Here is a 27,752-nt window from a genome sequence, read left to right as displayed (position 1 = left end):
GACAAATGTTTTAATGGAAGGTGTAAATGCTCACAGAAAGCATTGCTATGGGAACGATATCCGTTTTGACCTGACCGCATCAGATTTCAAAATATCCACCGGGGACATTCATGAGATATTATCTGCCAACAAGTTGTAAACATCAGCCCACGTCCTCTTTCTGGCTCCACTCACTCTGGACAGTGACAGTCCATACATAAAAGTTATCAGTTATTTTATAAACGGATGATAATTGTCCCCAGAGCAAGGAAGAAGGATGGGCTTAAATAGAGAACTGCCTACTACAATGCATCTAGACAACAAGAACGCATGTAGATGGACTCCTGTCATCAGATCTCAGTATCCAGATGATGAGAATAAAAAGTTAATGCAAAGTGTAAAAGGGGCCATAAAGACTCCAAAAGTTCAAACATCTGGAGAGGCAGCTTTGAGACTCCCGTAACATTTTGAAATGCCTTCAATCTTAGAGAAAGGCGGTAAGTGGTGGGTTAAGAAATGCAGTAATAGTCTACACAGTCTTCATATGATTTCATAGCAAATCACTGTCACCCAGAGTTTAATCTAATAAACTGTATGTGTTGCATCTGAGAATCCCTAAATGTCCTGGGAGGCCTGTCCATCAAAGTTCTCCTCGTCATTGCAGTGGGTTATCAAACACAGAGTCTGGCAGGACCGATATCTTCAGCTTCTTCTCTGGCCAGCTGTACTCCTTTGGTATCTTTGTCTATGAAAACAGAAAGGGTACATGACAAAATAGCAAGCTTGACAACCCCCTCCCCCCAAAAACAAGAGGCTTACCCCACCTGTTCACGAGTGTTAAGGTCCTTTAAGTCACCTAGCATCTGCTCCACAAACTCTTCAGTCAACAATATCTTAGACATGGAGAACAGGATAAAGTCAATCTATTTTGATATTAAACACAACACATGGAAACTCTGTGTGTGTGTGTGTGTGTGTGTGTGTGTGTGTGTGTGTGTGTGTGTGTGTATACCTGAAGCCAGGGCCCGTGGGCTGCATATGGATGCTCTTCAGTAGCAAAGGCTCCTTCAACTCCTGTAGACACAAATGTAATGGCTGTATCTCCATTGATGCTCTTATAAGTGAAATGTCTCCCATGGAGCAAGCGGCCACTGTAAAAGATAAAATATATGAATAAATTGGCAAGAAACTCCACTTACTACTTCTTAAAGGCCTTTCTGTGGTAACCATTACTAACAAGCTCAACAATAGACATCATACAATGGGGTAAATAAGTATTTGATCCCTTGACGATTAATATATAATTCAGACGTCTTTTTATGTTTTTCTCATAGTTGCATTAAAAAAACGTAATCAGACAAAAGCATTTGAAGAATAAAATGTTGCGTTACCGCAGGCAGAGAGTCAGCAGTGTGCCCGACTCCTGGTTGAATTTCAGATGGACGCTCTCTAACTGTCGAGTCCGGACCAGCTCATGAGGAACAATGGCTGCCGAACTCTCGCTCTCCAAACTGTCTTTACGGCTCCTGAAAAAGAGAACAAGCATGGAAAGAGTGGAAAGCAGTGAGTGATGAGGATCCAAGGTAAATCAGTCCAGGGTCATCTCAGTATGTGGACATGTTTGGAGAGTAGTCTTGCATTTTTACCATGAGGTGCCCCAGGCTTTTCTCCATTTCAATTTATTATATGGGCGTTAAATTGGCGGGAAGTGAGGATCCCGCTTGATTTGCTGAAGGGAGACGGAGAGCCCAAAATCTGGCAGGCAAACGGGATGCTGAACAAATTTGGCTGTTTGCTGAAATTAGAAATTCTGCATTGTAGACACTTAATCAAACTGCTCAGACTTGACCTGTTAGCAGCGCTAATGATTAGCTCTGCAGACAACCTTCTCGAAGTATAAGGCTCTGCATATTGTGGAGTTGTCCTGGTAAAGCCCCTGTGCCAATTTGGACACATTTTGTGTGTATGTGAGCGCGCGTGCTCGCAAATGTGTGCGTGTAAGCGTTTAAGACTCACTGTGTTCTCTCATTGCTCGTTCTCTGGCTGGTGATGGGCGGTAGTGCTGCTTTGCTGTTAAACTCTAATCCTTTTCTCAGGGTCTCCCTAATCTGCTCTGTGTCTGACAGTGAGACAGTGAGAGAGAAAGAGAGAGAGAGAGAGACAGCAAGCAGAGATGATATATTCCATCTTTAAGACTTTTCTTGTAGCTGAACTCCTGAATTTTGGCCAATAGGGACTTGCCAAACCTTTGTCCGAGAGTCTCCGTGGTTGTGATCCTATACAGATGGATCTGCTATCCTCTTCATCCTCTGGAGGTCGACTCAGGTCATCCCACACACACTTGGCGCTGACACCACTTAAGTTGGATCCTTCGGTCTCGATACCCTGGTCAATTCTCTCCTGCTTAATTGGAAACCAAACAAATGCAATCATTAATGTGAGAGTTGACTCAAAAGATCTCTACCTGCAACACAACTGATTGAGCTTTAGATCAGGTGTGGGTACAGCAGGGAAATATGGAAAACATGCAGTGTTGTGGGTCCTGAGGACGAGGATTGAGAAATTAGGGTCTATGGAAGAAAGATGTGTCCAATACTTTATACAGTGGATTTACAACGTACAGAGTTAATAAAGGCCTTACTTGTAGGTGTGGATTGATGTCAAAAATGGTCTCCCCTCTCCTCATGTCTGTGATGAGCCAGGGGCCACCAGCACTGTAGAGACCATTTATATTGAGTAAGTATTGAGTAACAGTATTGTAATAAGTATTGAGTGTACATTCAAGGTCAAATGCAGTTTAAACACAGCTGGATTTGATTTGTCCTTCACACACAAATGCTCTTATTGTTGTTATTATTAACAACACTACAGCCCCTTTTATGCATTGCACGTATTCTTGTTATACATATACGAGAACACAAACAGACTCATTCGACTTGCTAATATTGATTGGATAGTAATTAATAGCTTGAAAAACAAAACCAGCCTATCAAAAACAATTCAAGAATAAAATCCTACAAAATGGCCAAACCATGATGAGATGATGCAGTTTTACTCACACATGGACTTCACGCATCAGCTCAAGGATGCCCTGGCCATTCCACTGTTGGGCTGCCTGTAGCTCTTCCGTACACACACCCACAATCTACAGGAGAGGGCCAAGTTTGTGAAGATATACATACTAGCATGTTGCAGAAAGAAACCAGATTAATTTAATAATATTGCTTACATTGCAAGCCTTTTGTATAGTCAATCAAGTTAAATGTAAATGTAACGAATGAATGCAATTGTAGTTTAGACAGCTTTATGTTTGGCAGTGGGACACCCCCCCCCCCCCCCTTCTCTCTCGTTCTCTGTCGCTCAATATTTTTTACTTACCTGGAGAAAGCTCACGGAGCCAAATGGAGTGTGAATTGGTTGCATCTGTGGGTCCTCTGTCAGCAACATGTGCTGGATGCGAGATTCACTGTTGTCCAGTGGACTGTGCCATGATACATGGTCCCCACTACAAAATGTGTTTTCTATGGACAATAGGAAAAAAATGGATATGAGCTTATGACAAAACAAAGTGCCATCAAGGTTACAAACCCTCATCAAAATGTAATTTTGCTGAATAAATCTAGAACACAAATACAACTAAAGTGAAGTTAACAGGTTAAAGTTAACAGGAAAGGTGAGGACAAACAATGGAAAGAGAAGAAAACAGACAAATGAAGACGATCCCTATAATGCCCCTCTGCTTTGGGGGCAACCGGCACCCAGTCTAAATGCACTTATAAACTTATTAGATAATAAAAGTAAGAGTTTTCATGAAAAATGTGACATTTTCACAGTGATTCAAAACATTTGTGGATAAATTCATCTCAACTTTATTTGTATTAAACTAGACGATCTAAAGACGCAGAAACGAAAGAGCAGCCAGACACAGGCTGGCAAGAGGAGTCACATTCTGCCATGGAGGTATCATTATACTATGTAGATATGTTTTATGAGGTGCTTGCACTGATTGTACAATCATTACTGCTTGTAGAGATTTCCTTCATTAGTGTCATGTAATGCATGGCGTGTGGCAACACAAGTTCATACTAGGATCGCTGACCTGACTGGAAAACATAGCGAGCCAGGCCTTGCATGAGTTCAGCTGGCCAGGTCGGTGGTGCCGTGTCTCCCAACTCTCTCTTCAGTCGAAAGGTAAGCTCAAAGCCAAACCCACTGGGTCCCTCTGCCCCTGTGAATCTGAGAGAGAGACACACATACAAACACACATGACTGGATACTTTTGAAAAATCTGTTGAGGTTATCTTTATTCACACTCACATTTTCACAATATATTACAGATCTTATTACTAAATCACATGGGCTGTGTGACATCAGCACACAGAAAAAGACGTAGACTTAGTACCTAAGAACAATTTAAACTGATATTTAGGTGGTTTGGCTTTAACACAGCGGATTCAGAGCAAACTATGGCATCTTCTTATATATAATAAATAAATAAATATGCACAAAGAAGGTAGCTACCAAATCTGTAAGCACAAACCATCTGTTCCACCACATTAAACAGCATCCCTTGCAGTGCAGTAGTTACAGTAAACACATACTGCAAGAGCTTGCCAGATGATGAATATCCCCTTCCACACACTTCACAATACCAACATGTATACATAGCAATATATCTCATAAAGCATATCAAACTCAGTTATTAGTATATAGGTACTATGACTTTTTATTATTTATGACCTATAACTCTATAGACAACAACATACACTTAAGTTGTCATTAGTGATTGCTCATTATGACCTGTATAGTGCACAGGTCATTACTAATTATATTATAAATGCATTAGTGTGACATCAGTTGACAGCAATCACACACTTTTTCTTCAGGAAATGCTATCAATTCTATATCATAATGTCCAACAATTGCTCATGATTAAAAATGAAGGCAATGATGAAAGTTCTTGATTCATCACAAATGTGAGGGCACTTTCCCCCATTTCTTTAAACTTTATATCCCATGTGAAAGTGAAGGTCAGGGCTGTGGTGTACTTACTCATGAACCCTATTGTCCCCATACAGGTCACTCAGTCCAAAACTGACATAGTGCCAGTGTTCCTGGACGTCCTCGGCTGAACACCCCACATTCCTATACATGCTGATGTAGTCTAATGGGTCTGGACCACCTAACCTGTGAGAAGCACAACATGAAGACATTTAATTGGACAGTTTAGATTGAGGCTACCTTTCCATTAACATTAACAACAACTTTTAATTCATAAAATGTGCGGCACATCAATGACACAGTAAGAATAATAAGAGCTAAGTGGCTGGACTTGCTTTTCCCCAACCCTAACCTTCCTCATCTTCAATAAAAAGTGTCACTTTTTCTTGCAGACCTTCCCTTCATATGTTCCCCTGGAAATTTCACCCCAGTTCACCCAGTTCATCCCAGCCCTACCCATCTCCCCGACTGTTCTCTTGTGTGTATCCACTGTGACAGACCTCAACCTCCCCTGACCAGCTTATATGAGCACCCTTTATATGAAAAGCTATACAAATGTGTGTGTGGACAGTGCTCGTTCATGATTCCCCATTGACGCGTGTATCAATGATGTTATTAACAACCGACATCAATCACACTGCCATTCATGTCTCCCATCTCCCACTACTATTAGTTAAGTTACTCCAAATGAAACTGAAATGAAAATGAAATGGTAAGGACCGTATGCACACATGCCAGACCCCTTAACACTGTTTCTACTAAGTTTGGAAGCGATTGGAGGAATGGAGCGACTCAACGCTGTGAGTCCCCACTGTAACCAAACTTAACACCTACCTACAGCATACCTACACATGCTAGCTTAGTTAGCCAGCAGTTATCTAACCGTCAAGCTATCAATATACAAACATCCTCGACAAAACTCAGTTCATGTGATAAGATAAAGCACCCACCAATACTTTACAATCGCTGTGACTTGAAGTGGATTGGCCTGCTCGGGATAAAGGCGTCGGCATTCCCCGTAGATTGCCTGTAGTCCGGGAGGAAACAGCGGTACTGGCCCGTGGGCTGCAGCCCCACTGGAAGGCCGGACATCATCCATGCCACGGTTTCGAACAAATATGCTTGGCTGGGAGAAATCTCAATGTACGGATCTTCTGCCACTTTCCCAGACTTCTTCACCAACTCGACATAGCGTAAAGTTTTCTCTTTAGTGAAAACCACTCAAAACGTGTTTAAACCCGACCCTTATGTTGCTTTCATGAACCACAGCCTGTTGCTCTATACAAATACTGATGAACTATTGGTTGGACGAAGTCCCGTAAGTCTGACTGAATAGCCAATCACAAAGGACCTTTGCGCTGCGTTGCTTTGCACACAATTGGCTGACACGCTGTCAATCAGGCAATACACGGACGGGATTTCATGGTCCAAGTAAATGGGTCAAGCAACGAAAAACTGAGCCAAACTACTAACATTTTCGATTTCAAAGACACAATGGCCTGCCCTGCTGGATAGCCACGCTGTTCTTTCTCATTCATTGTGTGTATATTGTTTCTTGTGTGTATATTGTTTATTGCGTGCATATTGTGTATACTGGTTCTTGTGTGTACATTGTTTATTGTGTTAATTTATCTTGTGTTTTTTTTATTCTGTACCTTTGCTACTGTGGCGACTGAATTTCTCATCCGCAAGATGAATAAACATCCTATCCTATCCTATACCACCACAGAGTAGTCTTGCTTCTCCAAATGGTCAGGATGTAGATTGCGATGTTTCTTCACTGCTGCCTGGATACTGTTCATAGGGATACATGGCAGAAACCTCTGTTCATAAATGAGGGTGTCGCATTGTTCCATGAAGCTCATTTATCTCAGGAAAATGTGCCAAAGTGAGAAATTTGAATTCTTAATCATTACTGACCACTAAAGGGAATGCAAAGAATTTAAAAAACAATGAAAAATGCATTTCCTTGCAGTTTGTCAGGAACAACCTGTGCAAAATCTATGGAACTTAGCCCAGGACATGTTTGAGCAATACCCATCATGTAGGTGTATATATTGTGAGAGGGGACCCCCACGCTGTACAGCAGGAGTACAAAGTGGGGAGACAAGTCCTTCATCAAGAGAAGAGGCCAAAGAGAGATCATGAGAGAGGGGATAAAGAAGAGGGCAAAATACTGTGAGGTGATGATCATCCAGTAGTATCCAGAGTATCACATCTGTGATGTCACATGACAAAGCTGTACAGCAATTTATAACAAGGAGTTATTACCTCCACCAAGGAGGTTATGCTTTGCCTGGCTGTGTTGCAGTTATATCTCAAAAGGTTATTGACATATTTCAATGAAACCTTTTAGCCGATTACTTGAGGAACTGCAAGTCATAGAATCATAACTCTGCTCACCTGTATTACTTGGGTCTACCCATATTAATTCATATAGAGTAGGTCACTCCCATGTGTGCCTATATGACCAAGCTGGAGGTTTTAGCTTTCTTTTTTGATTTAGCTTTCCATCTATCCATGTCTACATATTATGTATTATGGGTGTACATTTCTGAAATACCTTCGTAATTCCCTGTGTGAGTGTAACCTTTAAAATGTTGTATATTTACAGTATATAAAGAAATGTTGAGAGACTTAATAAATCACACAGCATAGCACTCCATTTCACCTCTTTCTTTATTTGTTAACAATGTGTATTACTTACTATTGTTATGTTGAATCAACTCAGTTATTTAGAATGTGTTTATTTTTATGACAGCAACTTACCATACAACTTATTGAAACCATTGCCTTATGGATGAGTTGGCACCATGTGTTGAAAACCGATCACAAGCTGGCATGAAAAACATATAACTGGAGTGGAGGATGGTGGCCATGACCACCATCCTCCACTTTGCAGTAAGGTCGACAAAATAGTACCATGCCAAAAGAACTGAGCCCATAGATGATACCTGAAGACACCATCTATGGAATTCAGTTCTCATAGTAGAGCACTTCTCAAGCTTTGGTCCACAAAAGCATTCTTGGTCCCAGAGAACTCAATCAAAACTGTTAAACAAACTTTTGACTGTATTCAGGATAATTTAATTTGGTACTCATTTAAACTGCCTGCATGTATTGATGAGATAAAAAAATGAAATAATTCATTAAATGAAAACAGACCACAAAATCAAACCAGCTCTAATATTAAAATATCTTAATACAATTGGTGATTTGGGAATATGAGGAACACAGTGAGTTTAACCCACTCCTAACCTTCCTCATTTGAAGGGAAAGGCAGCCAGATCACATGTTGATAAGGTCAGCCTCTACTGAGCAAGAGGCCATCACTGTGGAGAATTAAGTTCATTTTAAAGACTGATTAATAATAGTTGATGGGAATTTTGCATTATTTTCCAAACACAACATTTAGTTACATTTAGAACATCAATTTATTTATAATTTGGCAATATCAGGAGACATTTTATGAACAATTCAAAAGAAAGAAAAGATTTAAACGAAACTCTGACGTGGAATTAAACTTGACCTGATCCAGTTTCAGGGTGATGCAAAGCCTGTCGAGTTTCACTTTAAGTCATGTGAAGAGGGAACTAGGAAATGATTCACAGCCACTGAAATGAAAGTTAGTCGACTTGACAAGCATCATACTAGGTCTAACTGACAACTCTCAATAGTTTTACATTAACAACTGAGTATAATATGGATCTATTCCTTAATTCCAGACCACCTTATTGAAAGACTTGAGTCAGTACTGATAGTGAGAGTACAGTGAGATAATTCTTTAACATGATTTTTTCAGTTTGTTTGCTCAGTGTGTGAATGTTACATTACAGTTAAACAAAGTTTGTTAGGGAGGCCACACCTGAACGTGTTCAGGAAGCTCATATCTTCCCAGCAGTTGGCCCATGAAACAACCGGTTTTACAGCCTGCTACAACAGAATAAATCCCCTATTAGGGCATTCACCCAATAGAAAAGCCTTACCCATTTAGACAAGCTTTGTCATGGAAACATCCAACCATATAAAACTACAGTATATACAGCCAAAAAGTATGTTGGTATGGCAAAATTTTGGTAGTTCCATAACTTCACTGTTACATTTTGCATTTTGTATAAAATAATGTATATTCCCTATGTGTTGGACTGTGGCTGTCGACTGCTCCTCATGGTTAGGATGGGTTCAAAGAAGAGAACAAGTGTCATTGTGAGAAAATAGATGACAATAAAGTTAATGAGTGAGAGTGAGTTTTTTCAAATAACTTACCCAAATCATTCATTCTTGGATTTATCAGATATATATGTCCTCTTAACAGCTTCCAAAGACAACAAGAATAAAGCCAAAGACATTGTAGTGTTGCATCAGCAGTAGGTCTTTCCAGATCAAATGTATACAATGAGCCATGCCTATCACATGCGTGATCTGCCTGTTCTGCCATGTCCTTGGGGTCCCAAGAATGATACAGCGTACTGCCTGAAATGCAGCAAAGCAAAAACCCTATATACCACCACCTTTCAAGTCATCAGCCTCCCTCCCTCTCTACGGTAAGTCTGACTGTCACTTCCCAGTAAGAAGGAAACAGTGGGAGTGAACAGCACGCCCCCTCACAATGAATCAACACATAATAGTTTCTGAGGAAAACCATCTGACTGGCCCTGCCCTCTGTTCCCATAAAGTAAGCAGGGGAAAAGCTGTGTCTACTGGAGGAACTAGGAATTCCCCCACAGGCCACAAACAGCTGTCGAGAGGAGAAAGGATGACGAAGCAGATATGCTGGGAGTTTGCCAAGTAGAGAATTATACAACCAGAAACCACGTTTGGTATTTGTGTGTGTGATAGAGAAATACAGTTACAGTTTATTTACAAAATAAGGAAATGGAAATTCTGTGCACACGCTGTGGGTGTTGAAATGCTTGTCATGTTTGAGCTGGTTTCCACGAAGGGTATTTTCTCCTTGCTAAATAGTATTAGTCAGTATGCTAAGTTTGTAAGTGTACTTGTATCAGAGGTTTATCTGGGCTAAAAACATTTGTGCAGCTTGGGTCATTAAGGCAGGTAAGGCTCAACAGGGGTGTTTCGAACGACATAGCCTCCCTTTGTGGCCAAAGACAAACAGGACAGAGACAGCATAATGAGAGCATTTACTCAGATGAGTAAGGTATGCCTGGGCCGGGAAGCTCAGAGACACATTTAAATAAACCACTCACTTCTATTCTAACTGTTTCAATGTTCAGTGACCTTGTGAACACCCTCAATATTTCCTCATCACCTCTTGTGCTTGCTGAAGTATAAGAACCGGTCTGGACTGGATAAATACTTCTGCCTGAAAAAGTCAGACGGAATTAATTAAATGGATTTCCATAATCTGGAGAAAAAAGGGATTCCACCATTTTGAGGAAAAGTTATATTTCCTTAGTGAAGGAAGCAGTTCAGAATACACAGGTCATTTCTACTTGATTGTTGAAGGAGGACTGATAAACTCAGATAACTCCACAAGAGCAGGAGGACCAATTATGAGAAAAATAGGTACAGAGACCCCATAGAGTCCTACCACTGATGTGCAGTGAGTCTAGCATCCACTTTCAAACTACATCCTTGGGCTGATGGGATAAGTTGCAATTGACATTTTGCGCTGGACTTCAGAAACAAGCCTGGCTTTCATGCTGCTGTTTGAACACTGGGGAAATCACTTGCAAAGGTCACTGAGCCCATTTCCTTTCTTTCCTCCCCATGCATTTAAAGACCTGTAACAGCCCCTTTCAACTGCACTTAGGTTACTAGCAGACATATTCAAATTTCTATATAGGAACTGAGAGAAGGTGTAGGTAACTAAAGGGCAACTAGCAGATGAGACAGCATCTTTCATTCCAACTCCTCCTTCTTTTAACACTGTGTCAGTAACATATAATATAAACAGTAATATGTTTTTGGACAGTTAACACTTCAGGGTGAGTCAACACTGGGTTTACAACTGCATTTCCAAACAGTCAGGAGCTTGAGTTGCTTCCATCAAATAACAGCCATGACATCATTACATCCTCTGAATTGTTCAAATTGAGAGATAATTTGTTGTCTGTGAGGGAAGGAGCCAGTGAATGGAGGCGGGAAGTTTTCTTTAAAAAATAATCGAATTTATTTTACAAACTTAGACAAAAAGGTCAACTTACTGAGGCACATTGCTACCACGGCATATAAACGGATCGGCGTGACGTTCTTCGCATTAGAACATGATCAGTTCTTATCGCGATAACTTCCGTATCACATAAGATGTATCATCTTACGTTATAACGTGATCGTTTAGCCCATATTGAATGATGTTTGAATGGGGAGTGTGGAGGAAGGATGAAGATTATCGCTCATTTCGCTCAGTCTAGCCAAGATACATGTGATGTAGCGGTTACTGGGTGCTATGGAGAACACAGTGGGACTTTCGAACGCAGTCCGAGCCCCCGTCATGTGTTATTGATCAACTGGAGGGGCGCGTCCAATGCAGTCTCACCGCCGCAAAGTACGTATGTGTGTACATATGACGCCATCGCGTGATACTGTGGGGTGAGGTGCGACTTGATTTCACACTTGGTTGAAGAGTTTGAGTAAACTTCTCGCTTATTGGCTTAAACTCCACAACACCACGACAAAGTGCGAAAACTCGGAAGCAATAAAATACATACCGCCACAAGGTACTACACCCGGAAGTAAATGCAAGGGTACATGGGAAATGGAGTAAATATAACAAACTCGCACAGAAACACTGTATGGATTTATATTGCGGTATATATACACATTGGCTGATCAGGCCATTAACATACTAAGGGGAGAACAACTAAAAAGAAACTATTAACAAATAGCATACCACAAGACAATCTACAACTCATCTTGTATGAACACAAGACATTTTATAATTCTTAATTTGAGAAAAGAGGAAAATAACCTAAATAAAAAAATAAAAAATCTATTTGTTTTCACTTTTTGAAATCCTGCCTCCATGACCTAGTTTGTCCATGAGGTAACTTTTGCTTTTAAAAGACTAGAGGATGAGGGAGGAGTGAGGCTAATCTAATGGATATGCTTAAGTATTAAACATGATGCCACTGTGTGCATGGAAAAAAATGAGAGTTTTCTCCTTGTGATCTCAAACTTTGCCAGCTTAGAAGTGAACTTGGCAGCGGGCCATTGTTCACACCTGACTGTGAGTGAAATATTGACACTTGTCAAAATGGAACAAACTGTACAAAATGTTTGATTGGTGCTCACCAAACAAGGTAAGTGTTAAAGTGCCCCAAAATATGTCCTAAGTGACACACAGACAACACACAACACTCTAGGAAGCAGTCCAATAGCGGCATCATGCTTCAACTTCATGCTTTAGGTCCACTTCTCTTCAGATAGCACAGGCAGCGTACAGCTTCATGAATATCAAGGAATTTTCCCCAAAAAAATGTATGACCTGTATCAGAAAGCTAAAGATAAGGAGGAATGTCATACACCTTCATGTACTCTTCAAAGGACACATGCAAGCCAACCACCGAAGGCTTCAGAAAAGGAAGTTTAAAGTGTTGGTCTTTGGATGGAAGTAACTTCCAAGATAGCTCTGCACAGCAGATCCTTTCAAACTGATGGAGGACAAGTGTTATTGGATTGACTAAGATCAGGACTGTGAGGTTGTTGAAGACTCAAACAAAGTGAAGGGTGTATTTATGGGTGTACATACATGAATCAGAAGTTTTCAGTAAAATAATGTTTTATTGTTTTTCACTTGAATTTTGTTTACAGGAAGGTATATATGCATATTTGACTTGGAAAAATGTCTGGCTTAATTTATCTTTTTTTCAGGCAAACCCTGCAGCTATACCACTGTACAAGTTTCATAAAAAAATAAGCCAAAACCAAAATAAAGCCAAATCTAATAATTTCAGCATTAAATAGCAATATTCCTTTAATTCTAAAGAAGAATCAAATATAGGATGGGTTTGAATTAAACTGTAGAAATTTCTGCAATTGAAAGTGGCTCACAAATTGTGACTTGACGTTTTAAAGCGTAGGCCGACTACATGTCTCTGAAGTCCCTCATCTCCATCCCACAGATGATCCACTGAGAAAACACCCCTCTGCTCCACAAACTTCTGAAACAGGTGCAGTCCACCTCCCACTCCAAAGTAGTGTGATTTGGTGGCGAGGTAGACCAGTCCATCTGGTGCCAGCAATTTGTGAAGGGCTTCATGTAGTGCAGCGTAGTATGCGGTGTTGTATATAGTCTCTGAGGTGAATATGATGTCATACTTAGGTGAGGGCTTCTCCTTTAAAACCAAAGCGAGAAATGTGATCCAATCACCAGAGAAGAAACGACTCCTGGTTAGTAATGAGGTCTGGGAAGGATCCATGGCTCTTTTCTTAGATGGTGGGAGGCCATATGTTACTTGCTGTTTGTCTTCATCTTTTGCTGCATTTTTACAGTCACTGTCCTCCTGAATCTGACCCCTCCCTTCATCATCACTTATCTCATCATTTTCTTGGCTGTTCAATGACACATTTGGCAGTGTAAGCTGTTCAACGACAGTACTGTTATAATCCTGGAAATGGACAAGCTTAGCTCCTCTCTTCAGAGCCAATATCCCTAACAACCCGGCCCCACAGCCCAAATCCAAAACTACCTTGCTCTCAAATTTCTCCCCTTTATTCTCAAGCAATTCCAGGAGGTCGTAAGTGCACTCCCACACCTTCAGCCCTCCCTCATACACACCAGAGATGAGATCAGACCTCTGCTCCATTGTGCGAGAAAGAATCTCCTCCCCATCCTCCCTCTCTGAGGCTGTCTTCTCAAAAATGGTCTCATTCAGGAAGTGGATAGGAGCAAGATTTCCAATAGTAAGTGTCTCTGAAACAGCATCCACAAGGCGGAAATGCAGGTCAGTTGGTGGAAGGTGCTCTTGGGCCTCTTTCAATGGGTCTGCTGGTTTGGCACTGTCCAGCTGAAAAGGTAGCATGTTTGGGGAACAAATGTAAATCCTCAGTTATGTTCATCCGTGGACAGGTTGTCATATATAATTTGAGCTAAGATACCAATGTATGCATTGCAGAAACCTTCCAGTTAAATATTTTTAATTTAATTATAATTTATTGTGTAGAAAAGCAGAAATGAAAATCACAATTAATTGTCCTGGGGGCCAGTGTCACCTGCCACATTTTCATAAATAATCACAGTATCATTGTTTCAAATAATCATAAAAATGTTTTGATGATGGTGCTAGTTTCATGTGAAGTTCAAGAGAGAATGGTTAGAGATTGCATTTGTTGGGATTCTGGACTGACAGAAGAGCCTGAGATGTCAACCACAGTGCTGTGCTAAGCTATGAGGAGCATTACTCACATTCGGAGCACCGTCTGCCTTTGTGTTTAGCAACTTCTTCCCATCCACGTTGTTTATACGTGTTTTTTCTACATCGAAGTCAAAAGTAAAAGACATGTCTGATACAATTACAAGTAGGTGTAGGCGACAATTTAATTTCAGCGGCGATCTCCGTCAACGAGTAGCCACGTGTGAGGAGGACACTACTGGTGCAGCTGTTCAAGATATATATAGAAAAAAAACTACAAATCCCATGTGTCTGTAAACAAAAGCGATATCTATTTTGGTGAGGAAGATTCGCAGACACGTAGAATAACAGAATTGCGGCGTGTTTACGAATCAGTGTTTTGATGTAGCTCAAATGTCGTATTTACTTCCCCACTCAGCTTCCCATGATGCCTTTCGTCTGGGTTTGTGTATGGGCGCGCTCCAAAACTCGCCCGGTGTGTGCCGTTGAGCCTCCCAACTTGCCAGTGAGGATGTTCATAGCAGAGGCTAATATCTCAGCGTCAGTGTGGCCCCGGTTACTCCATATGAAAGGGCACGTCTCCACAACAATGCTAAACTATATACAACAAAAAGTTACACACACACACACATCGTCAAGAAGACATGAACAGTCTCTGGTAGAGTTTTGGGAGATGATCAGCGCAGGTGATTGAACTGCTCCGCTTTGTGCAGTTAATTTCAAAGCGGCACACCAGCGCATACAAATGGAGCCCTCCTAAAGGGTCTGTGAGCGCGGCTGCGCGCATCCACTACGGATCAAGATGGGGATTAGGTACTGCCGTCAAGTCGTGAAACCTGCTCTTTGTGGTTCATAGGTGCCAGTTCCTTCTTTTGTGCCATGTCGGCGAAGGGTTTGATTCCTGCTGCTTGCCCGTCCTCATAGAAAAGTGAGTATGCCGTACAGTAATGACACACGCACACGCACGATGCATATATAGATCTAGTAACACGAACTGCAGCGTTTGGCGTTTCAGTGAAAATTCACAATTTTAAATGTATCAAGTGGAGATTTTTGAACATGAAGCTTCTTTTAAATTGTAATGGGGATTCATTTATTATCGATGCATTTCAACATTTTCCCCACAGCCTTAACGTTACTGATGCACCCGCACCTCACTGTAACCGCTCCACTCCACCTTGTTGCTCAACACACTGGAATGCAGAAAGACAAGAGAGAGACATTGTTTTCCTAGGCTTTTGTTACACGTTTTATAAAGGTATGTAAAAGGTCCTCATATGCACATATTTAATGGGTCTCAATCTGTGGTACATATGCTGATGGTGGTACTCAAACTGTCACATTCTGTTCTGCCACTTCATTTTCCTCAGCAGGACATTATATTTGATGTATCTTTGTAAAAGTCAAATTATAAATGATAATATTTTACTTTATTACATATATGTAATGTATTAAAACTGAAAATTTGCCTAGCTTTCTTGTATGGATAAGGCTAATTATTTTTGTTATTTCCTGTGCAAAGTTTGCCTAAAATGCTGCTATTGTTACTGTGGCCATCCAATTCACCTGGAGGAGCCTACAAACACAGGGAGAACATGCAAACTCCTCAGAGTAGGGCTTCAGTTGGATTCTCATGCTGTGCACTATCCTATGATCCACTGTGCTGTCCACAGTTCATACTAGTCGCACTAAAACATGTATCATTTTTTCTTATTTATCTCTGTAGGTACGTTTATATTTCAGATGCGGGATGCGGTGGTGGCTAATCTCTGTGCTCCACCTGCTCCGCTGTGTTCGGTTGCGATCGTGCACCAAGAGAGGACGGAGCAGGTTGCCTCTGTGGTTGAGAGAACTATGGGCCTACATGAAATTGCTGGTGTGGTCACTTTACTTTAACTCCCTTACCGATTCTGATGTGGTTTTTGACTCGGTCTTTGAACCAGTATTCTGGACAGTCGATTACATCACCCGTTGGTTTGGCCTGGTAAGTACATATCTGTTTGGACGTTGATTTAGCTACAGGCGCTTAAGATGTTCTTTTCTTCAATCTTTTTCTGTCCCCTGTCTTTGTCTGTCTAAGGTATTTGTTTGTTTGGTGGTGATACTGACCAGCTCCATCCTGCTAATAGCCTATACAATCCTACTGCCTATGGTATTCCACACCTACTCCACTGCATGGATCGCCTGGCACGTCTGTTATGGACACTGGAACCTTGTCATGATTGTATTTCATTACTATAAGGCTACAAAGACCTCCCCTGGGTATCCCCCTACAGTAAGGAAACTCCAGTTTTCAGTAGTAGGACAAATAAACCCTGTTTCATACTGCCTACATCTGTGCTACAACAGTGCTGAACGCGTCACTTTTAATTTTGACTCCCATATGAACGAACTAGTTGAGACTTTCACACTACCTGCCTAGGCTGCATGTGGAAGTTTCTGAGAAGTGAGTGAGTGGCCTGACATTTTTTAATTGCTGTGAGGAGAACTCTTTTCTTCCTAATGCAAGATGAGTTTGGCAAAATAATCACTAATCGGAACTACAGATTGAATGAGCATTTTCACTACTGATACTACTGCCTCTGTAATGAGACCGATATTTTGTCGTTGTGTATGTTGGCAGTGCGAATCAGGGGTCAGGAACAGTCTGAGCCTAATTTTGATAAGGGATTGCAGTGCATACATACCTTTTTTTTTTTTTTTCAGGTAAAGAATGATATTCCATTTGTGTCTGTGTGCAAAAGGTGCATCATTCCTAAGCCAGCCAGAACACACCACTGTGGTATCTGTAACAGGTGAGTTATACAATTTCCTAAAACTTTGTTTTTGTCTGTCATATTCAGTATGTCTACTCCAATATCATACTGCTCTTTTGCTTTTTTTGCAGATGTATTCTGAAAATGGACCATCATTGTCGTATCCTTTGTGGCGTATGATTCCAATAATTATTTTCCGCTTGGTACCGGAAATTGCAAGTTTTCCTTAATTTCATCATATCAGCATGGTTGAATAACTGTGTGGGCCAATTTAACCACCGCTATTTCTTCTCCTTCTGTGTCTTCATGACGTTGGGCTGTGCCTACTGTAGCATCAGTGGCAGAAATCTGTTTCTGGATGCATACAATGCTCTTGAGGTGAGATGATTAGACTAGCTGTTAAGCCCCTCTCAACCATACACTCATGAGGATAACTGCTATTAGAGCATTTCAGGATGAGCAACCAAGTGCACCAGGGATGTATTTGTCCAGCAGCTTGCTCATGTCAGTGCCCTTAATGTGTTAGCAACAAGTGACATTTCCAGAAGAAACTACATGGTGATTTTGGAAGAAAGTTGTGGACAGCTAAGACATTTTTATATTACCTGCATTAGTTGTCAATCAAATCTATTAGCAACTACTGTGTACACAGCAACGCCAGCAAAGCACGGTAAACAGCAGGAAGATTTGATGTTTTGGGACACGAGCAGCATGGAAAACGTAGTTGTACAAAATCTGCCCACTGCAGCCAGTAAACTGCAATTTGGACATCTAGAGATGAGTTTTGGATCCGCCTAGAATTTCATGAATTAAAAACAAATTGTGGCACCAAGAGATGTCGAGATTTATTTTTACAAACCAATATATTAAAAACTATCTTGTCCAAGATTTGAGCTTTTGAGCTAAACATTTCATACTAACAAGGGTCAATATTGTAATTGCTTATTGTCTGGTATGTCACCATCCTGTCCAGCACGGGGCCTGCGTCAACTGGTTGTGAGGACACGTTATGTTGGTAGTCGGGCACATGGCTGCAAGTTTGACATGGGATGTCAAGGAACATTCCAGCAATTACTCCTGTTTTCTTCCTGGCATATCGGTGGAAGGGGCTTTCCTGTGCACCTGTTTGTCTCTGCTTGTTTGTTATTCTACTACATTTGGTGCTTTTCTTTCTGATGATCCTACTCCTCCCTAAGTCACACTGTTGTTTACATCTTTTACGCATGTGGGCTGCTCCATTAGCGCTTTAAGCATTTGGATGTGGAAAAGCAAGGGATACCAGTAACAGGGATGGGACTTCTCTTAGGAATTCTACTCTCTGGCCAGGTACACTGTTGAAACTACACACACTCACATACTGTTTATATACACAGTGCATGTGGTTGTATCTTAATCATAAAAGATGCCTTCATAAAAAAAATTTAATAGCATAATCTAGGTTTGTTACGTAAGCATAACTATATGAGCCGATTTCAATGGTATGTACAAATGATGTTTTTTGATAATGTATTGCCTCGATTGTAGTATAGGAAAAGGAAGGTTTTAATGTGCACGTAAACATCACGACTGACATATAAATAAGCTTATTGGTTTTATTACCATGTGGTTGGGTAACATATGCTCTCTTTTTTGTTTTAAGACCAAGGATCCGACGCCGGTGCCTCCTTATACCTTTAAGGACAGGATGATACATAAGAGCATAATCTACATGTGGGTGCTTACCAGGTAATATATTCATATATTTTAAATGTTACAGAAAGCGCATTTTTATCTTGTATTATTTTACCTACTGATTAAAATGAATTGCTATTGGTCTTTCAGCACAGTTGCCGTGGCCTTGGGAGCTTTGACAATTTGGCATGCAGTTCTTATAGCCAGAGGGGAGACCAGTATAGAAAAACACATTAATGGCAAAGAAACAGAACGACTGGCAAAACAGGGAAAGGTGAACATATTCACTTTTAATTAATTAGTTATGAATTAATTCTGTTTTTGAAACATGAAAGCTTTTTATATTGATGAACAACAATCCCTCAACCCTTTATCTGCTCGTTTAACTGCTCTAATAGGTATACAGAAACCCTCATAATCATGGCAGGCTGAATAACTGGAAAATGTTTTTTGGTGTGGAGAAAACAAGGTCAGTTGTTTTGTTATTTTGAGTAAGATTTCCTGCTGAAATACCAGCAGAGCATCTACAGTTAAAGCTGCCCATAAGTGCCAATTATTGTTATGATTATATTCCTAAATAATTTCTTTTTTGCTTTGTCTTTTCTGTCTAGTCACTGGGTGACACGCGTTCTCCTTCCCTCTGTCCATGCTCCACACAGTGATGGTTTGACCTGGGACTTGCCAGTTAAAAAGGAAATGATACCTGTTTGATCCTTTACCTACAAGACTCCTTGCCTCTGTTCAGTCTGATCTGGTCATCTGATCTGGTTTGCTTTGATAGCTGTGTGAAGAAAGAGATGTATGTCAGCTATATCTCAACATAGTCATGGTTTGACTGTCAATAATATTAAAGCATTGAATTTCCCTTCTATTCTCTACTCTATTCTTTATTCTTTCTTTCTATCTATCTGTCAATCTGTCTGTCTTTCTTTCTTTCACTTGGTAGGTTACACAACTCTGGACATTATGCTAATAGTGGGTTGGATATTTCAAAGGCCACATATGCTGACATACAGTATGATTAGACTGAATTACCTTTTAAGGAATGACTACAGTACAACTTTTATGGCAAATGATGATCTTTTTAAGCAGATTTTTGTTGAGGGGAAACGACTACATTTGAGTGCACAGGTTTGTTTTATGTACCTGTTAAAGATATTTATCTGTATTTTGTACATTTTATGAATATATATTTATAAATTGCTTTTTAAAAGTCTTTTAACATTGTGGGTTGCCAATTATTACTAAATATACATACACACAAACATTGGTGAAATAATATTTCATTGCTACTCAAAAATCATGCATCAATCGATTTCAAAGGTCCAAAGATGAGATTTTAACTCTTAATTCTGTAAAATGGTGCAGTAAAAGTTGTTCATTTGTGTTAGTGTTTAGTATGAGTTGCCCTGAACACAGCCATGTCAGTCATTGTGAGTGACGATGGAATTTTTTTTTATAGCCCCTCAAATATCAGACAGCAATCCATTACTTGGAGGAACTGTGCGGCTTTAACTTTGAAAATCTCTAAAATTGTACTGTTAAAGTACTTGATTTTTGTTTGTAGTGAGAGTTGCCCTGAACACAGCTGTGTCAGGCGATAATACTCATGCACTCTAAATGTATGTGCGGCTGATTTGACCACAGAGATTCAAATAATAACTGGCTTGACCGTAGTTCTAAGGCCGACTTCGGGAACCACTGCTTTACAGGGTAGTGAGGCAAATTGGTATTAGTTAATGAAACAAAGTGGAACATATTTGCAAGGTAAGATCTTAACCATGGAAGTACAAGACCACGAATGCCAATGTGATTTTCTGGACGACTAAGTAAAATATTGTGTCAAGGCTGCACTTGAAACCTGGATAGGTCATGAAGATTATGTCAGCTTAAATTAATCCACTCCTCCCCAGTCATATTAACTCATTCCATGTGACACTGGCCGAGGAGATAGAGTTGCATCCATTTCCTTATTCTTACTCTTAGACTCCTCTGATTTCTCAGAGTTTATCTCAAACTTGGTCCTGAGTATTGACAGAATAATAATAGTTGGTGACTTTAATATTCATGTGGACATCAATAATGATTGCCTCAGCACTGATTTTATTCATATACATCGAAACAATTGTTTAGTGCCAGGAAGTTGTTCACCTATTGAAAAACAGCTTTTTCAATTATTTTACTTAAAAGCGAGAGGTTTGATATGGACCTACAATTGGTCATCAACGACTTGACGTCTAGATTATTCTTTTTTAAGAGTTGCTTGATGACTGTAGTCTTCAGGGTCTGTGGGAAGACACCTGGCAGAAGAGATGCATTTACAATTTGTAGAAGGTCTGGGGCCATGCAGTTTGAGACATTATTGAAAAAGCCTGTTGGTTGAATATGCAGGCAGCAGGAGGAGGATTTCAGATGTTGTATAATGACCTCTTGGTTTTTATGGTTTATTGGATAAAATTGTGTCACGGTATTGGAGATGATTTTAGGTGGACACAAAGGCAACACATGTCCTGTACTTGATATAGAGGCATTGACTGCTTGTCTAATTTTCTGGATGTTGTCAGTGAAGAAGGAGGCAAATTCATTGCAGGCCCTGGTGCAGACGTTCAGTGGCTACAGAGACAGGAGGATTTGTTAGTCTGTCCACAGTAGCAAACAGTGCACGGTCATTATTATTGTTTTTGGCGATGATGTAAGATAAGAAGGACTGCCTTGCATTTCTTAGTTCCAGATTATAAATGTGAAGTCTGTCTTTATAGATTTCATAATGAACCTGGAGATTTGTATTTCCCCATCTGCGCTCAGCTTTATGACACTCTCTTTTTTCCATTCTGACCAGTGTGGTGTTTCTCTATGGAGATCTTTTTGTTACCAGGGAGAGATTCACCTTAATGGGTGCAATGGGGCATTGATAACATTTGTAATTTTGGAGTTGAAATTATCTACAAGCTCATCCAAGAGAGGGTGGGTGTGGAAGAGAAATTCGGGATAAATATTTCCCTGGTGTTTTCAGTGATGTACCGTTTTGTGATCACCTCTGTTTGAATATTTGTGTGCATGGAGATAGTGCTCTCAAAGAAAACACAAGAATGGTCAGAAAGAGCAACATTGGTCACCACAACCTTAGAAATGTTCAGACCCTTTGAGATAATTAAGTCCAGGGTTTGCCCCTTATTGTGTGTGGGCTCTGTCACGTGCTGAATCAGTCCATAGTTATCAAGAACACAGCACAGTTCTTTGGTCCATCTGTCCTGTGGGTTGTCGACATTGGATGTTAAAATCACCAGCAATAACTTCACAGTCAAAGTCAATACAGATTATAGACAACAGTTCAGTGAAGTTGTCAAAAAAGGTTGCACAGTATTTCGGTGGCCTGTAGATGTTTAGGAACATGGCTCCAGAGGAGGATTTTTACGGTGGCCGAGAACCGCCACCGCTGCAAATAAAAGAAGCGCTACAAAAATAAAAAAAGCTGGTGTGCAAAAATTAAAATCTGGTGCAAAAATAAAAAAGGCGATGCATATAAAAGAAAGTCTGCAAAAAAGAAACGCTACTGCAAATAAAAGAAAGTCTGCAAAAATAAAAACGTCGGTGCAAAAATAAAAACGTCGGTGCAAAAATAAAAACGGTGATGCAAATAAAAAAGCCACAACGGAAGTGGGTTACCGGGGACTGTTTTTGCCGATGCACCTGTGTGAGTAGAAGACGACGCCGACGCACCTGTGTGAAGAGAAGAGGACGACGACGACGAAGAAGAAGAAGCTACAATAGGAAAACGAACTAGAAAGTAAGTGAACATGATAGTGTTTAATGTCGCTACGTGTACTTTTTAATGTGTTATTTGGTTAGGCCAGGTAACCCCAGGTTTGAAGTTGAACTGGAGAATGCCGGTGTATTGTTAGCTTCGGCTAACACGGGGAGACCACTAACGAGTCCGGCCAGATGTCAGTTTGACATCATAGCTGGAGTTTGAGTTATTGGATGACATCATTTTGTTAGCGTGATGACATCACGAGTCCGGCCAGATGTCAGTTTGACATCATAGCTGGAGTTTGAGTTATTGGATGACATCGTTTTGTTAGCGTGATGCCATCACACTCATTTAAGTAGCTTCAGATTCAAACAGCTTCAGCAGCATTGGAGACACACTTTCTGGACCGACATCTGACTGTGACTCTGTGAGTGAGCTCGTCTTGTGGTGACCATCTACAGTGAAGACAGGTTATTACTGTCGTTGTTGTTGTTGTTTGTATCATTAATAATCATGCTAACAATAATCTAAGGCGTGGGTAACAAAAGTTATGTGGATGAATGAAGTTTAAGCTGTGTGGGGTGGCCAGGGACCTTTGAGAAAGTACCATGACCATAATGTCATATTGAATCCTAAACTTGACTGTTTTTGCTTTGTCATTTACCAGATCATGTTTTGTCCATTCTGTGGGGTGAACCTTCCATCCGTCCTAATATATTGTGGCTCATGCTGTAGAAATGTCAGGTTCCTAAGGAGTCTTCAAGATGAAGGTAAATTTCTTTCTGACAGTTAATGAGGTTCTTAAACATGATGGATTGCAATGTTTTTTCAGAGAATATACTGTCTGTTAGTCATGAATATACCACTTCTTATGGTGAAATCCATAACGGAGGCATGTGGAATACAATGAATTTGAAGACATGAAAAATTAAGAAAGTGTCTTAGTCTAGTAGGCTACTGATCCCTGTAAAAAATCCTATGCAACAATTTTGAATGTTTTGCACTGTGCTACTTTTATATAAAGACATTTTCAATTAATTAATTTTAACAAGTACATTGAATAGCTTGATTCCTCAATAACTCTAATCACTAACTACCATGTCACCCACACATGATAATCTAAACAATCTCATTTATTCACCTCTGTAAAAATTGAAAATGTTTATTATGCAGTTCATCATTTGGCCTCTAATATAGTGTTCTCCGTCCTACCCCTCAGGTCCTGAAGCTAGTACTCCAGTGGATGAACTTATCCAAAAATATTTCACAGAGGGCCATAGTTATGAAATAATAGTGGACTTACTGAAAACCAAACACAACATATCAGTCAGTTTTCGCAATCTACAAAGAAGACTAAAACATGCAAGCCTGACCAGAAGGATCAACTACACTCCAATTGCTACTGTGCAGGCAGCTATTTCCGAGGAGCTAAAGGGATCAGGCCAGCTTTTAGGGTATAGAGCGATGTGGCAGATTCTGAAACAGAAACACTCTCTTGTCGTCAGACGAGACGATGTGATGCGCCTAATGGCAGAGCTGGATCCATGTGGAACAGAGAATCGCTGCAGACGTAGATTTGTTCGAAGGGCATATCATTCAATGGGACCAAACGAAGCCTGGCACGTTGATGGGTATAATAAATTAAAACCTTTTGGAATTGGCATGAGTGGCTGCATTGATGGCTTCTCCAGAAAAATTATGTGGCTGAATTGTGGAAAGACGAACAACGACCCTTCAGTAATTGCTCAAAACTACATCAACTGTGTAGTTGAGCATGGAGTTTTTCCAAAGCGGCTCCGCACAGATTGCGGCACTGAAAATGGAATAATGGCCGCCATTCAATGTACCATGAGATCAGAGCATGCAGACGAGTTTGCAGGAGCTTAAAGCCACATGTATGGCACTTCAACATCCAACCAGCGGATTGAAAGCTGGTTCCGGAAACAAAGGTTTCTGTCACTTTTAATTCATTTATGTTTTACTTGACCCTGGATTATTGTATTTGCTGTATGCATTTATATTATTTCTGTTTAATGTATATTGCTGTGCTTTTTAAAGGAAAGGGTATATTGTAGTGAAATCTCCAAAAGGCATGAGTCAGTAGTAAGTGGACTTGTACATTAATCTAAACCTCTTGAAGAACGATGACCTGGATGAATTTGTGTTTTCTATCTAGGAGCCAATTTTGGATGGATCTGTTCAGTGACTTGAGGGAGAGGCATCTCTTCAATGGCAGCCCTGCAAACACAAAGTTCACCTCCTGGAGTCACCTTATTTATTATTAATTACGTAAAAACTGAAATAATGTGGTGCTCTAAAATGTGTGTACTTGAATGCATTTGAAAATATTTTGTAACATTTTGATTATAAAATTTAAGATTCACAATAAAGTTTTCCCTCATGTGCAATGCTTTCTCTAATATTTGATACTTAGTTTAACCTAAGATCATTGCTTGTCTTTGGGTCTCTGCATCCTTGTCCTGTAAGAAACTCTGGAGATAATTGTAATGACCATGAAAGTGAAACTTAATTGATGTGTTGCTCAGTGTGAACACTTTCCTGTACTTGCTCCTAGTAATTGTGGTTTCCCAGCATCTGCCCAAACCCTGAACCACATCACCAGCATCATGCCAGTGCCAGCAACTCCTGCTGGGGATGAGCATGAAACTCTTTTTGGAGAACTGCAACGACAGAGTGGTGTAAGAGCTCCTTTGCAGTGGGAATCAGCTGTAGAGAACTACATCACCCTGAAAAACATGGCTGGTCTGTAAAAATTTTAGGGACATATTTGTGTTGTGACAACACCAAAACAAACTTCTTTTTATGTGTCGTATTTGCTGCTGCTGTATATTGCTGCTGTCATTTTCCTCTCTCCCCTGTCATTTGGCAGAGGCTTTTGTCCAAAGCAACGTACAAATGTCTGTAATAAAGTTGTCTATGCCTGAAAAAATCTTAAAAAAAAAAAAAGAACAGTCTGTAGTTTTTTTATTTATTTTTTATTTAAAGAAAAAAGCTGAAGCTGCAAGCACATTCCTGATATCAAATACAATAAAAATGTGCGGTGTTGACAACAGTCTATTTGCAATACAAAAAAATAAAAATAAAATGTTTAATATAATGTACACAAACATGGATCTCTAGGTCAGAGTGTGACACATTCTTTTAAGTAGTTTAAGCCTTGATTGTGTGACAATATTTTCAGACAAGGCTAAGTGTGAACGATAGACTATGTTTCGGAGCTACAATTACCAGAGCTGCTGAATCAGTGCTTGACTCTCCATCTGCAGGTTCCCATATCTGGAAGTAAAAAACAATATATCAGTGAGCACTTCAAATTTGATTGACAGAACTAGAGCTGAACAAATTTGAACATAAATATTGAAGTTTGTAAAATATGTGTAGGCCAGGACACTGCAACATTTACTGTAATTTAAAATGCTATTTTGGCACGTTTCATCAGAAACATGGCTTCTATGTAAAATCTATAAACATTTTCAGACAGAACTTACAATATAATCAATGTAAGACACAACAAATGTGGCACTCACCAATGTATCAGCTGCACTGAATTCTGCAGAGCTTGGACTCATGATGATCACCTCTGAATCCGACTAAGTAGTTTCGGAGGCTGCTGGTGTCCACAAAAAAGACAATACATTATGATCTGCAAAAAACAAACAAAAAAACAAGTATCATTAGGTTGCTTTGGACTTAAATTGCATGAACATTTTAGCCGTCAGTTCAATACCTCAATCTGACATTATGGTCATGGTATTTTCACAAAAGTCCCTGGCCACCTCACACAGCTTAAACTTCACATTCATCCAAATAACTATTGTTACCCACGCCTTAGATTATTGTTAGCATGACTATTAATGATACAAGCAACAACAACAACGATAGTAATAAGCTGTAGCCGTCAGTTGCTTCCACTCTCGTTAGTGGTCTCCCCGTGTTAGCCGAAGCTAACAATACACCGGCATTCTCCAGTTCAACTTCAAACCTGGGGTTACCTGGCCTAACCAAATAACACATTAAAAAGTACACGTAGCGACATTAAACACTATCATGTTCACTTACTTTCTAGTTCGTTTTCCTATTCGTAGTTTCTTCTCGTCGTCGTCGTCGCCGTCTTCTTCTCCTCACACAGGTGCGTCGGCGTCGGCGTCGTCTTCTACTCACACAGGTGCATCGGCAAAAACAGTCCCTTGTAACCCACTTCCGTTGTGGCTTTTTTATTTGCATCACCGTTTTTATTTTTGCACCGACTTTTTTATTTTTGCAGACTTTCTTTTATTTGCAGTAGCGTTTCTTTTTTGCAGACTTTCTTTTATTTGCATCGCCTTTTTTATTTTTGCACCAGCTTTTTAATTTTTGCACACCAGCTTTTTTATTTTTGCAGCGCTTCTTTTATTTGCAGCGGTGGCGGTTCTCGGCCACCGTAGATTTTAGCTGAAGAGAGAATGTTTTTCCTGCCAATGACCTAACGTTGAATTTAAGTGTGTTTCCTGTCCAGTTTTTTGGGACAGGCTGTGGCTGACGAGGAACGGATGCTAGATTTGCTAAATTGTGGGAGTGTTTCCTGTTTGCTAGCAGATTCACCATTCTTTTTCTGTTAGCTAGTTGTGTTGCCTCTGCCGTTGATTCTAGGCAGAGCTTGCACTACGTTAACGCTAACATTGAAATCGAATAATTTAAATAAATTCAACAGATCACTAGGTACTGTGTCAGACCGATGATGCCATCGCACCAACAGCATTGATGTAATCTGAAACTCCAGGGTTATTTTGGCATGTCATCATAACTGGCAGTGCCTTGTTGCCCTTACTTTGTTTCCTTTTTTCTGACTTTCCCTCTATGTGTATAAAAACCTCATGCACATTATGTCACATAAACATATTCAGCAAAAACAGTTAAACCGGGCTATTTTTATGCTGTATCCTGTTGCACTATGTCTGTGCATAATTTTGTCTTTTATTCATTTTATAGTGTTTTTTTTACTATACATGTGTTAAATGCCAAATAATTGTTAAGTAAAACCTTAAGACTAAGTGTAGTTTAGTTGAATTTGATTGAACCACATTAATAAATATTGATTGTGATTAACATTAATTAGGGAATATTTTAAATGCTCAGTTCTATTTGAAAGATTCTAATAATTTCTAATGAACAAAAGCTGAATTACAATTTTCCACACCTTGACCGGCTTCTGATGAGGTACTGGACGCACAGCAAAATAGAATCAGAATCAAAATCTGAATCTTTTTTATTGCCAAGTAG

At 40.0% G+C, this 27,752-nt stretch overlaps 3 protein-coding genes and 2 long non-coding RNA genes across 8 annotated transcripts; 2 read left to right on the top strand and 3 right to left on the bottom strand.

Annotated features, from left to right (window-relative positions):
* Positions 1-334: 334 nt before the first annotated feature.
* sufu (suppressor of fused homolog (Drosophila)) lies at positions 335-6,476 on the bottom strand. Of its 3 annotated transcripts, none has more exons than XM_076160909.1 (12): positions 5,931-6,476; positions 5,032-5,166; positions 4,079-4,215; positions 3,358-3,500; positions 3,039-3,124; positions 2,621-2,693; positions 2,226-2,382; positions 1,996-2,098; positions 1,371-1,505; positions 992-1,130; positions 799-872; positions 335-724 (listed from the first exon to the last, which is right to left on the bottom strand). In XM_076160909.1, the coding sequence occupies exons 1-12, from the start codon at positions 6,077-6,079 to the stop codon at positions 682-684; spliced, it is 1,374 nt and encodes a 457-aa protein (XP_076017024.1). In that variant the 5' UTR covers positions 6,080-6,476; the 3' UTR covers positions 335-681. The 3 variants fall into 3 exon arrangements, with proteins under 3 accessions (XP_076017024.1, XP_076017023.1, XP_076017022.1); XM_076160908.1 differs by having other exon boundaries at positions 804-872; positions 2,226-2,379; positions 5,931-6,474; XM_076160907.1 differs by having other exon boundaries at positions 804-872; positions 5,931-6,473.
* Positions 6,477-12,703: 6,227 nt separating this feature from the next.
* On the bottom strand, positions 12,704-14,749 carry mettl18 (methyltransferase 18, RPL3 N3-histidine). The gene is made up of 2 exons (XM_076160956.1): positions 14,348-14,749; positions 12,704-13,949 (listed from the first exon to the last, which is right to left on the bottom strand). Exons 1-2 carry the CDS (start codon positions 14,441-14,443, stop codon positions 12,990-12,992), a joined length of 1,056 nt encoding a protein of 351 aa, XP_076017071.1. The 5' UTR covers positions 14,444-14,749; the 3' UTR covers positions 12,704-12,989.
* Positions 14,750-15,061: 312 nt separating this feature from the next.
* Positions 15,062-19,937, top strand: zdhhc16a (zDHHC palmitoyltransferase 16a). 2 transcript variants are annotated; one of them, XM_076160954.1, is made up of 12 exons: positions 15,062-15,222; positions 15,422-15,552; positions 16,021-16,278; positions 16,375-16,569; positions 17,001-17,089; positions 17,182-17,210; positions 17,295-17,428; positions 18,293-18,376; positions 18,690-18,775; positions 18,872-18,995; positions 19,120-19,190; positions 19,333-19,937. In XM_076160954.1, exons 3-12 carry the CDS (start codon positions 16,045-16,047, stop codon positions 19,430-19,432), a joined length of 1,146 nt encoding a protein of 381 aa, XP_076017069.1. In that variant the 5' UTR covers positions 15,062-15,222; positions 15,422-15,552; positions 16,021-16,044; the 3' UTR covers positions 19,433-19,937. The 2 variants fall into 2 exon arrangements, with proteins under 2 accessions (XP_076017069.1, XP_076017070.1); XM_076160955.1 differs by lacking the exon at positions 18,293-18,376.
* Positions 19,938-22,139: 2,202 nt separating this feature from the next.
* Positions 22,140-25,333, top strand: LOC143008913 (uncharacterized). The gene is made up of 4 exons (XR_012964633.1): positions 22,140-22,508; positions 23,140-23,242; positions 23,692-24,421; positions 24,649-25,333. It is a non-coding gene; the product is annotated as an uncharacterized LOC143008913 (long non-coding RNA).
* Positions 25,334-25,532: 199 nt separating this feature from the next.
* Positions 25,533-26,721, bottom strand: LOC143008914 (uncharacterized). The gene is made up of 3 exons (XR_012964634.1): positions 26,553-26,721; positions 26,021-26,136; positions 25,533-25,769 (listed from the first exon to the last, which is right to left on the bottom strand). It is a non-coding gene; the product is annotated as an uncharacterized LOC143008914 (long non-coding RNA).
* Positions 26,722-27,752: the final 1,031 nt, after the last annotated feature.

This window comes from Genypterus blacodes, unplaced genomic scaffold (assembly GCF_046128005.1).
Source record: "Genypterus blacodes isolate CSIRO-AG114 ecotype Tasmania unplaced genomic scaffold, CSIRO-AGI_Gbla_v1 ptg000108l_1, whole genome shotgun sequence".
In the NCBI taxonomy this organism is placed as follows: Eukaryota; Metazoa; Chordata; class Actinopteri; order Ophidiiformes; family Ophidiidae; genus Genypterus; species Genypterus blacodes.
This window is presented reverse-complemented; position numbering and strand designations above follow the sequence as displayed.

What these genes read in the sequence shown, in the direction of transcription:
- sufu (XM_076160907.1), bottom strand. Translation starts at nt 6,079, where the DNA reads ATGGATGATGTCCGGCCTTCCAGTGGGGCTGCAGCCCACGGGCCAGTA. An exon ending in ACAGCGATTGTAAAGTATTG is followed by an intron (nt 5,167 to 5,930) that starts GTGGGTGCTTTA and finishes TGCTTCTCACAG; the next exon opens with GTTAGGTGGTCCAGACCCAT. An exon ending in ACCTTAACACTCGTGAACAG is followed by an intron (nt 725 to 803) that starts GTGGGGTAAGCC and finishes CTGTTTTCATAG; the next exon opens with ACAAAGATACCAAAGGAGTA.
- mettl18 (XM_076160956.1), bottom strand. Translation starts at nt 14,443, where the DNA reads ATGTCTTTTACTTTTGACTTCGATGTAGAAAAAACACGTATAAACAAC. An exon ending in AGGCAGACGGTGCTCCGAAT is followed by an intron (nt 13,950 to 14,347) that starts GTGAGTAATGCT and finishes CTACCTTTTCAG; the next exon opens with CTGGACAGTGCCAAACCAGC.
- zdhhc16a (XM_076160954.1), top strand. Translation starts at nt 16,045, where the DNA reads ATGCGGTGGTGGCTAATCTCTGTGCTCCACCTGCTCCGCTGTGTTCGG. An exon ending in CCCCTGGGTATCCCCCTACA is followed by an intron (nt 16,570 to 17,000) that starts GTAAGGAAACTC and finishes TTTTTTTTTCAG; the next exon opens with GTAAAGAATGATATTCCATT. An exon ending in TACATGTGGGTGCTTACCAG is followed by an intron (nt 18,776 to 18,871) that starts GTAATATATTCA and finishes TTGGTCTTTCAG; the next exon opens with CACAGTTGCCGTGGCCTTGG.